The sequence below is a fragment of the Tarenaya hassleriana genome, unplaced genomic scaffold, assembly GCF_000463585.1.
Source record: "Tarenaya hassleriana unplaced genomic scaffold, ASM46358v1 Cleome25, whole genome shotgun sequence".
NCBI classification, from domain to species: Eukaryota; Viridiplantae; Streptophyta; class Magnoliopsida; order Brassicales; family Cleomaceae; genus Tarenaya; species Tarenaya hassleriana.
In genome coordinates, this window is record NW_010965775.1 from 1,728,108 (window position 1) to 1,738,343 (window position 10,236).

General features: G+C 38.6%; 4 protein-coding genes across 5 annotated transcripts in view; 2 read left to right on the top strand and 2 right to left on the bottom strand.

Moving 5' to 3' along the window:
• Window positions 1-1,744: 1,744 nt before the first annotated feature.
• LOC104816498 lies at window positions 1,745-4,294 on the bottom strand. The gene is made up of 6 exons (XM_010545360.2): window positions 3,932-4,294; window positions 3,049-3,517; window positions 2,644-2,971; window positions 2,460-2,558; window positions 2,244-2,352; window positions 1,745-2,156 (listed from the first exon to the last, which is right to left on the bottom strand). The coding sequence occupies exons 1-6, from the start codon at window positions 4,155-4,157 to the stop codon at window positions 1,927-1,929; spliced, it is 1,461 nt and encodes a 486-aa protein (XP_010543662.1). The 5' UTR covers window positions 4,158-4,294; the 3' UTR covers window positions 1,745-1,926.
• Window positions 4,295-4,816: 522 nt separating this feature from the next.
• Window positions 4,817-6,900, bottom strand: LOC104816502 (autophagy-related protein 18e). Its single transcript, XM_019202867.1, has 5 exons — window positions 6,870-6,900; window positions 5,751-6,518; window positions 5,295-5,508; window positions 5,055-5,178; window positions 4,817-4,942 (listed from the first exon to the last, which is right to left on the bottom strand). The coding sequence occupies exons 2-5, from the start codon at window positions 6,480-6,482 to the stop codon at window positions 4,867-4,869; spliced, it is 1,146 nt and encodes a 381-aa protein (XP_019058412.1). The 5' UTR covers window positions 6,483-6,518; window positions 6,870-6,900; the 3' UTR covers window positions 4,817-4,866.
• A 514-nt stretch (window positions 6,901-7,414) lies between these two features.
• On the top strand, window positions 7,415-8,736 carry LOC104816504 (cytochrome b-c1 complex subunit 8). Its single transcript, XM_010545366.2, has 2 exons — window positions 7,415-7,649; window positions 8,353-8,736. Exons 1-2 carry the CDS (start codon window positions 7,480-7,482, stop codon window positions 8,399-8,401), a joined length of 219 nt encoding a protein of 72 aa, XP_010543668.1. The 5' UTR covers window positions 7,415-7,479; the 3' UTR covers window positions 8,402-8,736.
• A 118-nt stretch (window positions 8,737-8,854) lies between these two features.
• LOC104816503 (probable leucine-rich repeat receptor-like protein kinase At5g05160) overlaps window positions 8,855-10,236 on the top strand; it is a 3,832-nt gene continuing 2,450 nt past the window's right edge. The window contains exons 1-3 of one of the 2 annotated variants that reach the window (XM_010545364.2): window positions 8,855-9,077; window positions 9,310-9,465; window positions 9,903-10,236. In XM_010545364.2, the coding sequence (XP_010543666.1) occupies window positions 9,379-9,465; window positions 9,903-10,236 (421 nt within the window). In that variant the 5' untranslated portion in view covers window positions 8,855-9,077; window positions 9,310-9,378. Of the gene's footprint in view, window positions 9,078-9,187; window positions 9,466-9,902 lie in introns of those variants that run through there. The other variant, XM_019202866.1, reaches the window with a different exon arrangement.

The following is a 10,236-nucleotide window of genomic DNA, read 5'->3' on the forward strand; positions in this document are numbered from 1 at the left end:
TCGAAAACTCTATCCAATATTGGAATACGTCTCTTTTTGGTCGTTATCTTTATATGTGTATTTATTTATTATGACATGTACGCAGAAAGACTCCTAAGTATTTCAGATTATTTTTTTTAAAAAATGATTTATGTTGGGTTGGTCCCATGCTAATTATTTTATCACACCAATTTTTCCCTTTTAGTTAAGACTCATTACAACACAAATTTAGATAATTCAACCAATAAAATGAGATGTAAAATGTCCGTCACGTTTCGAATTCGAATTTCAAATTTAGAGAAAAAACGTATAATCCAAATCATTTGACTATTTCTCGATCCTTTAATTATTCTGAATCATGATACAAAATATTCGGTTACCAAAAAAATATTTTCTCATTGCAAAATAATTGTTATTTACTCAAGGTAATAAGATATTTACTTACTTTCATAATGTTCTTACAATATCACCCTAATTATATTCTTTCATATTTAAAAGATTTTGTCAGAAGGGGCGAATAGATAACTTAAGGAAAAAGCTTGATTGAGCTATATACTCTGAATTTTATTTGGATTTCGTTTTATTTTTATAAAAAAAGCATTTGTTTTGAAAAAGTCTGTTTTTCAATTATTCGTTTTATTAACTTAGCTTTAAAAAATATATCCAATATATTTTAAAACAATATTTGTTTTATATATTATTTAATTTCGGTTAGATTTGGTATATCCAAACCAAATAAAATAATAATCCTTAAATTGAATGATTAATTGATTTAGTAAACAAATATCTCTTTCAGAGATTATAAATATTAAAAGATTGATTTTCATAATATCTTCGAAAGATTATTGTTTTTACTTTTTAGCACTGATATAAAAAAAAGTTTATTTATACTATTGGTGATCTCAACTAAAATAAGTTTAGGCGTGACAAATATCATACTACATGATATAAGTTTTCACATTTCATTTTTAACCAAAGAGTTATCATCTCACAATGTCAAAGTTAATGAGCAATTTAAATGATAATCGAGACGTTATTACTTATTAGGTGACCATTATATACAAAACCAACCAAATCAAATCAGTACCATCCATTTATATCTCATCTAAAAATTATTTGAGTATAGTTTTTTCAAATTAAATTAATCTAACCCAATTTGAAGTTAAATTGAATGAAAAAATAACTAAAAACTGAAAGTCTTTTTAGATAATTAAATATTTTATTTACCAAAACATAATTCGGTGAAAGTTAATATAGAATTTTAAAAAGACATGATAGGTAAGTATGCCAAAAAAAAGGTTAATGGGGTTTGGTAATTATTGATATATTTGCAACTACTTGTGAATTTGGGGGATCAGATTCACCATTCATGTGGACTGCCGGGGACATATATATATATATATATATATATATATATATATATATTCCAATAGAGAAGATTTTATTTAAATAGTCTAAATTCAAGTAATATGATTCTGGTGGCTTGCTCTTCTTTATTTCCTTTTTTTTTATGTGGAGAAGATATTGAATTTATTTGAGATATATATGAATTTCAAATACGATATTATTTCCATTTTTGTTTACGTATTTTAACCTTTTTTTTTATTATATAAGATAGAAAGATCTTTTGAAATAATAACCTTGCTTTGGTTGAAGATTGAAGAGGCTCCATATAAGGAATTTCCACTGAATTTTGGTTTGATTCCGATCCGCTCATCATGACAACATATATGTATATATATACATATATATATATTATAGCATGTAATTGTAACTATAATGATTTCAAACAATTATAAATCTAGAAAAAAAAAAATTACCCGGGTCAATATATCTCCATATGATAATAGTACAATTTTGATACGGGACTAAAATTATTGTTCAATGCATGCATGCATGCATGTATGTATGTATTTATGCATGCATGTTGATGATGCTTCATCATCATCACGAAACAGCGCCATGGTTGGAGTGGAGATGGAGTTGAGAAATTTCTCCAAAAGCGGAGAGCAGAAACTTGGAGACAAGAGAGATGAACTGTTGAGGTCTCTCTTCGTGAGGAAGATGACCACATTCCTTTATCACTTCCACAACCACGTTTCCATGGATGGCCCTTGCCAGTCGCTTCGCATTCCAAGCTGGTACGATTCGGTCTGTATCCCCCGTTACTATCAGAACTACCAATTGACACACAACAAAAACCCATCAGTTAGGTTTCATTGTCTGTTCTCAGACATGCCGGCAAGGTGGCGAGGGTGTGAAACCTGGGCATTTGATGTCTTTGAGCCTTTTCGCCAATGGCGGTTTCTTCTCAGTGAGCATAGCGACGGTGAATTCCACTAGAGCTCTGTCCCATCCCTTTGCTCTCAGAGGCTGTTTCACATTTCCATCAACGCAACATCTGATTCAGCGCCAAAGTTTCAAAAACTGAACACAGAGTTTGAGTTTCTGTCCTGATCAATCAGTACACATTGATTCACCTTTGTGTATCCCTCTATGATATGCTCTGTCACTTGTTTCGCATCATACCATGCATTTCTCACGGCTGTTACCCCGAACTTTTCAATCGCCATCCTCACCTGATGATACAGAAAACCCAGTTCATCAGATTCAGCAATGTCGGGAACCGACGTTTCCTGTCTGAAAACCGCTGAAATGGAGTACCAGCATTACTCCAATGGCGGATCGGAGGAAAGCTGTTAGAGCTTTCTTGTAGAGAGAGCCGACCATGCTCGTCATTCCTCTTATGATCGCAGTGATTGCTTGTATAATGTGTTTGCCGAACCGAATCAGGGTCCTCAAGAACTTGGCAAACGGTGATTCTGCTTCGGTAGAATCCGTGGCCTCCTCCTCTTTCCGTTCGTCGTCCCTTTCGCTACCCGTTTTTGCAGAAGAAGGTGCGAATATTGCGGGAGCCACGAGAATTAAGGCGGCAACACGCTCGGGGGCTTGAAAGTAAGTTTCCACAGCTACAAGAGAACCGGCAGAATGCCTGCAATGTTGTCAATATTATATGTGTCTATATGGCATTTCAAGATTTATGCAAAGGGGTGAACCCGAGGTACTTACCCTACAAGAATCGCCTTCTCAGCCGCCAGAAAATCCACGAAATGCAATGTAGCGAGAACCGAAAACGCAATTGAGTAAGGATTCAAGGGTTTTGAATCCCTGGCACCAATCCGGGATGTCAAACCAAAGGCGGGTCTGTCAAAGGCAAGAACTTTAGAGCCGATTTCCCGAGCCAACGGTTTCATAACTCTACTCCAGGAGAAAACCGAGGCTCCAAAGCCATGCAACAGAACCATAGGGAATCCAATTCTCGGACTCTCTTGCGAGAATCCAGAATTCTCGATGACGGGAGGAGTGTCTTTGGCTCGGGTTTGTGGATCATATGACTTGTAGTGTATATGAACACCCTGTAACTCACAGAAACAGCTGTCCGGATCAGCTAAGTTAACTGGATCAAGCAACTCATCCTGCTCTGTCCCAGCAACCATCTTCTGGTTCTTCCTCGTTCCAGCATCATCCAAATATTGATCTGACATTTCAGGAAGATTGTTGCTAGATTTTTTACTACAGATGAACTCAATCCAAGAAACTAATGCATAAACTGGAAACAGAGTAGAATTAGAATCATCAAGTTTTGAGCTCAAGAGACATAATTTCAGCTCTAATCCCATCGATTTGCCAAAAAAATGTATGGTAAATTATGTGGAGAGCGCGTGACTTTCACCTGAGATATGAAGAGTTTCATCGTGTCATAGCAGGAACCGATAAGTTTTTGAGAACGGCTCCAATGCAATTGAATTCGAAAAGGTTCAAATTTTTTATCAGAATTCATTAAAATTTTTAAAGAAATGTAGAAATCTGCGACCCCAATTTCTCGGGAATTTTTTTTTTTTTAAGAAAATGCAAAGCCAAGTGGAAAGCAAGCAGTAGAAAAAGGAAGAACCTGGAGAACCGGAGAAAGAGGGAGACGGAGAATCAGCGGCGGCGCTGCAGACAAGCAACCGACTCGCCGGACGGAGAAATGGTTCGCCGGAGATTTTCCGGCGAAGCATCTGAATCTGAGTACGAATCTTGGGCTGATAATTTCCGATCTTGTTAAATGGAAAAGAAGCGAGATTTCTTAGGATCTGCTGCTTAGGTTGCGGCAAGAAGAAGAGGCCTGCGTCCATCGTTGCCTAGATGTTTGGACACAAGTTCATCGTTTACCTAATTTTCCCGACAGAGGTTTTGTTTGAGTTTGGATTTGAAGATGAGGTCTGTGTTCATCGTCTACCCTGCTTTCAGACTGAAGTACGTTATGAGAGTTTTGTTTTCTCCGCTTCTACTTATTGTTAATTTATATTCATTGGCTGTTCAAACATAATGATGATAAGGGGGAAATATTATTTAATTGAATTTTAAATCAGATTTGCTTCAAAACGATTTCATGATATTTGATTGGAGCTTTAAACGGGAATATTAACCTGTGAATATACATAGTTACATGTACATATTTAAAATTTTATAGTTTATTTTTTACGAGGCATAAAATTTAGATCGGAGTCTCTGACGAGATCTTTTAAAAAAATAAAAAAAATAAGAACTTTATACTTTAAGAGGGGGTTTTATATTTATTTAAGCAAGTTTTTTTTTTGGTAATGGTGATTTGTATTAATAAAAAGAAGTAAAGAGGGTAATTTGAATGAGCTCATATATATATATATATAAACCTCTATTAGTGTATATATCTATAAAATATCTGTATAAATATCTATACTAAATAAAATTCGTAGATATTAAAGATATTTATCTTTAATGACCACCAAAACCTATGCTCTTCTTCCCGGGTTCTTGGAAACGAGGTAACAAGAAGAAATGTCTCACTGGACTTAGTTTCGGTCACGAAGAGAAGCGTTTGTGTTCAAGCTCCAGCATCTTCCCTCCTCCGACAGGATCGAACCTACACCTCAAGAAACTTGTGGATGTTTCGAGGGTTTAAAAGAAAGAAGATAAAGACTGTGTCAGAGATTGTAAAAAAAAACATGGAAATTGATGAGATAAGCTATGATCTAAGGTGGTTCATTCACCTTCCATTCATGCCAACAAGAAGAAGGGTGTTTTCTGATCCGAAGCCTGCAATGAACTTTGTGGATTCCGGCAAGGAGAACTGAGCAAATGACCGTTCTGAGTGGAAGTACTTCGGCAGGACCCCTGGAATATGTTTGCAAACACAAGAGGTTTATAGAGGATGAGCAGATTCTGTATAGCAGTAGTAGCTTCATGTCAGATAAAGCATATATATAGACAAGTTCTTTTATTATGCTTACCCCTCATGAATGACAACGATGAACCGGGGTTGGTACTGGGATATGTGGTATCGGAGGAATTTCGATTCTGCACTGCTGTAGGGGATAGACTCTGAATGGATAGGTTCAGATGAAAGACATGTACAGTCCCTCTGTCGCTTGATGCGGCCGCCCATTTCAGATTTTGAGAGATCGCGATGCTATAAACCGCTGCTTTCTCTGCTCCTCTTCGCAACTGGTCAGAAGAAACAATGCAAGTCTAAGACACAGCTCCCTCTAATGTACGACAACACGTTAACAGGTTCTGAATTTTAGGTCCTCTTTGAATTGGTGAAAGTGTGAATGATAATACTGCATGAATTCACGCATAGTGACTAGTGAGCTGATACGGTAACATGCTTCATCTATGGAAACCAGTAAAATGCCAGAACCTGCGGTCTAGAAGAACAAGTGCAAGTTCAAAGGCTATAGGGTTACCTCTTGTAAGCGAGTTCCGTCCATTGCGTTGAAAATTCTGATCAAAGTTCCTTTGGTACTAGCAGTAGCCAGAAGAGTTCCATCAAGGGTCAGGGTCATGCAGGCCACAGCAGAATCGTGGGCATCAATAATTTTAGTAGTTTTCCGTCCCAAGTCATGGACCTGAACCTGTCCTCGATCGAGCCCTGGACAAGCCAGGATGTTCGCTGTCACATGGTGAGAAATGCAACACAATCCTTTCGGATTCATGATAGTTTCGATTTGACGTTGGACCTTCAGGTCATTGAAACTGTACACATAGATCTTGTGTTGCAGGACAACCACAATGCAATCCCTCTGCAGTTTCACGGATACAACCTCAGATCTAAAAGCAAGTTCGCAATGGCATCGATCCTGGTGATCATCCCAAATCCAGACCTTGTTCGAAGGGTACAGAGTATCGTTAGATCCGTCACCCACAAGCGCAAAGAGGTGGGATTGGAAGAGCATCTCGACGATTTTAAACCCGCAGCCCTTCAGATCATGTCTGCGACTCTCCTTAAAGGGCTTAGACGTATATACGCAAAAACCACGATTGGTCCCAGCGGTAAAACAGCTGCAGTCCTGGTTCCAAGTCACTGACAGTACCTTCAGTTCACCTGTTTCATCACTGCCGCAATTCCTGAGTGAGCCCGAAGTTTCGGCTTTGGAAAGCGAAAGCATTCCACGGGGTGTAGAGACCGTGTTATCCATTCTTCTTCCACTACAACTATATCCAAGAGATGTCCACTGCAATCAAGACCCGCAACATCAGAATCACAGAAAAAAGCACGGTAAAGCAAGGTACTGTATCGGCACTGTAACCTAAAAAGCCAAAAGATCAAATCTAAATCCCAAAATAAGCTCCTCTAACACCTTTACAATCTCCGGTGAGACCATACAGAGGAGAAAAAAACCTAAAGTTGCTTGATTCACAAGAAAATCAGCGGAGATGATGATCAGCAGATGCAAAACAGCTAATTCCATATCGATCACCGAAAATCTCATAGAACCCAGAACATCATAAACTACAACAAGACACCAACAAGTAAAAAAAATCCGACGAAGACAAGAGTGGATAACACCGAAGGTATGACTCACCGATCGATGAGTGCCGGCCAGAGAAGCACGATTCCGGCGAGAAAAACTTCGCTCTTTAAGTAAATTTTCGCCGGAGGATTATTCGCAGAATTTTTCGTTCGTCTTGTCTCAGAATCTAGCAAGTAAAAAAAAATTCTGCATCGAGTTTGCGTATTTATAATTTTTTGAAATTTCCGTGTGTCCGGCTACTCCGTCTTCGTCAAGGAATAGGGTGACTGACGTCATCTAAACCCTTCCTAACTCCAGAACGACGACGTTTTCTACTATTTTCCCTTTTTTTAGGGGTTGGTACTCTTATATTCTTAAATTTTCGGAATGTGCCCAATAATAATTTGAGTTACATATTAGGCCCTACTGTTACATATGACACGTGGTGCATGAATAGGTATGTACCAAGAGAAATTGGAGAAACTCATAGTGTTTGGTATCGGATTTACTCCAATCCTATTCCTGAATAAACGAAGCGGCTTACCAAACGGTGTCGTGTTCGATTCCCTGAAGCGACATCGTTTAAACGGTTTAAAAGGTAAAAGGTTTGAGGGTTGCCGTCGTGTGCTGTGGAAGAGTTGATTGATTGGATTGGCGAAGGCCGAAGGGAGAAGAAGAAAGAATGGGGAAGCAGCCAGTGAGGATGAAGGCAGTGGTGTATGCACTGTCGCCGTTTCAGCAGAAGGTGATGACCGGTCTCTGGAAGGATCTGCCTGAGAAGATCCACCACAAGTTCTCCGAGAACTGGATCAGCGCTACTCTTCTCCTCACCCCTGTCCTCGGCACCTACTGGTACTCCCCCTCTCTCGGTTGATCCGTTCTTATTCTTCAAATCTCCGATCTGGTTATTTCATTTGTTCCTTGATCTGGCTGTACGAGATTGTTGTTCCTGGAATATGCTCGTATTCTGATTTCGATCGATAATAATCTACGTTTTTTTTGTTAGGGTTGTGATCTGATCGGTGATAGTTTTGCTTTGTGATGTTTTTCTGTGTTCCTAGTTCTTCTCTTGGGGCCATGGTCACCATAATCTCTATGTGCATTGAAGATGCCTGTGACATTGAACTAACAGTGTAGGAATTGAAGATGTGAGATAGTGGTTGTAGTGATTTGTTTATTGACAAGGCCCTGCTTTTGTTTTGTTGAATCTACATCGCGATTGGCGAATATAGTCGTAGCTCGATACATTTTCTGGAATCAAATGATCTGTAGGTGGTTACACACGCTATTTTCCATTTTGTTCAATGAGGGTGATGCGATTAAACTGCTTCACCTTCACTGAGCCAAACTTTCTCATTGATGTGACTCAAGGTCTTGTCTTGCTCAGAAACCCATCAACTTTTACTCGTTGTGAGCTTTGAAAGCATCAATTTTTTTCTTCTTTTTCTTGGTTGTAAGCATTTTACAGGCTGTGTATTTTAGCTGCCCTATAGACAATAACATTTGGTCTACGTTTTTCTGTTGTTAATGTATATTCTGAAAACCGAATGCGCAGGTATGCTCAACACTACAGGGAGAAGGAGAAATTGGAGCACAGGTTCTGAAGCATGAACGTGCACCTAGTCATTCTACAAGGAGCTGATTGTGTTTCATACCCGCAACTCTGCTTAGAGCATTTCCTATATGACTCGAATGGATGTTCTGAGTCAGTTCTTGAGAACTTTGTTCCTGCATTTTGTTAAATAAATGTTTTGGTGATTGGTTTCATAAATAACAGTGGATAATCGACCTTTGTTCCCTATGCCTTTGTTGAAGATCTACTTTTTTTTTCCCTTCTTGACCTGATACAATGCTTGTTCCATTGTTCATATGTATATGTATGAACCAACCCTCAGAGTTGGAACCGTTTGAGTGAATCCTAAAAGCATCTTCAAGCCCATATTCATTTGATTGCTGAAGAAAGCTTTACACTATTCTGTTTATTGTTTCACATGCCTGTTTCCGCATTTGGCTATCACAGGTAAGAGGTAACCACCAGAATGTGTTTTGTGCTGTCTTTGGACCGACCGATCCTTGATTCTCAGAGAGTGTATAGGTGAAGCTGAAGTGATCTGGAAACATTTGTATTTCATAGTTAGATGTTACAGTGCGTATTTGGTGCATATACTTGTTGAGATTTGCCTTTCCACAGATTGAGGCAGACAGATTTGGCACTGATTGTTGCAACCAAATTATTGGTCTGAGCTGATAGGGAAACTCAATCATGATTCTTGGGCACAGGTGAAATGATTTAAAGTCCTACTCTTTTGTCTCTCGAGATTATTTAGCTTCCTAATTAATCTTCATGCATTATTTTTTTAATTATAGACCAAACCGACTATCAAATCCTAGGTGAAAAACATCAAAGCACGTAATGTCATCACACAATTGCACATGTACTTGAGTAAGTTTCTCTGTAGTTCTTCTCTTTATGTACCTAATTCTTCCAGATGCAATTGCAACTTTTTTTCAGCTTCGTAGAACAGGTTGTTGGTTTGGTGATGCTCAGTCAGCTTTCTCTTTCAATTTTACATGGAGAATTATGGTTCTCTCTCCTACAAATGCCACACTCCCATTGTCAAGAGTTCAAAGTGTTGCAGTTCGGTCTTCGAGTTTGTTGAATTTTCAGGTATTTTCATTACACACTTGAACTTCTTATGAGAAAAATCATTGCTTTCTCTTTTCTTGATAATGCATGTTGCATAATGCAAAAAAGAGAGAAAGCAAGATGCTTTGGTCTAGGGTCCATCTTTTAGAGGACAAAGTTAAGGGGGAGAGAAAAAAATGGATGCTTTTGCTTTTCTCTCTTTGCTTTCTTTTTTTTTTTTCTCTCCCTTTCTTTCCGGTGTATTGGCCTTTGCACTATTTTCGGTATCGGTTGATGCCTTTGGATTCATTTAAATTTGAATCTGCTTTTGAATAACCCATTATTTTTTCTTAACATGGATTCAAACCAATCAATCATGGTCCTTTTTTGAGTGAACTTCACTTTACTTCGTCTTTTAACCCGAAACATGCACCATTATCAATTGGGTTGTTTTCAAAAACCATTCTTTCCTTCTTCAGATCATGTCATGTTGTGACTGGGTTGCATCTTCTTCAAGCAAGAGCTCAAACATGGCGTTCAACATCTCCTTCTTCCTCATCTTCACTGGATTGCTGTTCCACAACAGTGTCTCAGTAGTTGCCAATCTTGTTTCCGATCAACAAGCCCTCCTAAACTTTGTAGCCGCCTTTCCACACCCACGTAAACTGAACTGGAACAGCGGTCTTCCCATCTGCGCTTCTTGGATCGGTGTTACCTGCAACATGAACAGGACCCGTGTTGTTGCTGTTCGTCTTCCCGGTGTTGGGCTCTACGGTTCTATTCCACCGGACACCATTGGCAAACTGGACGCTC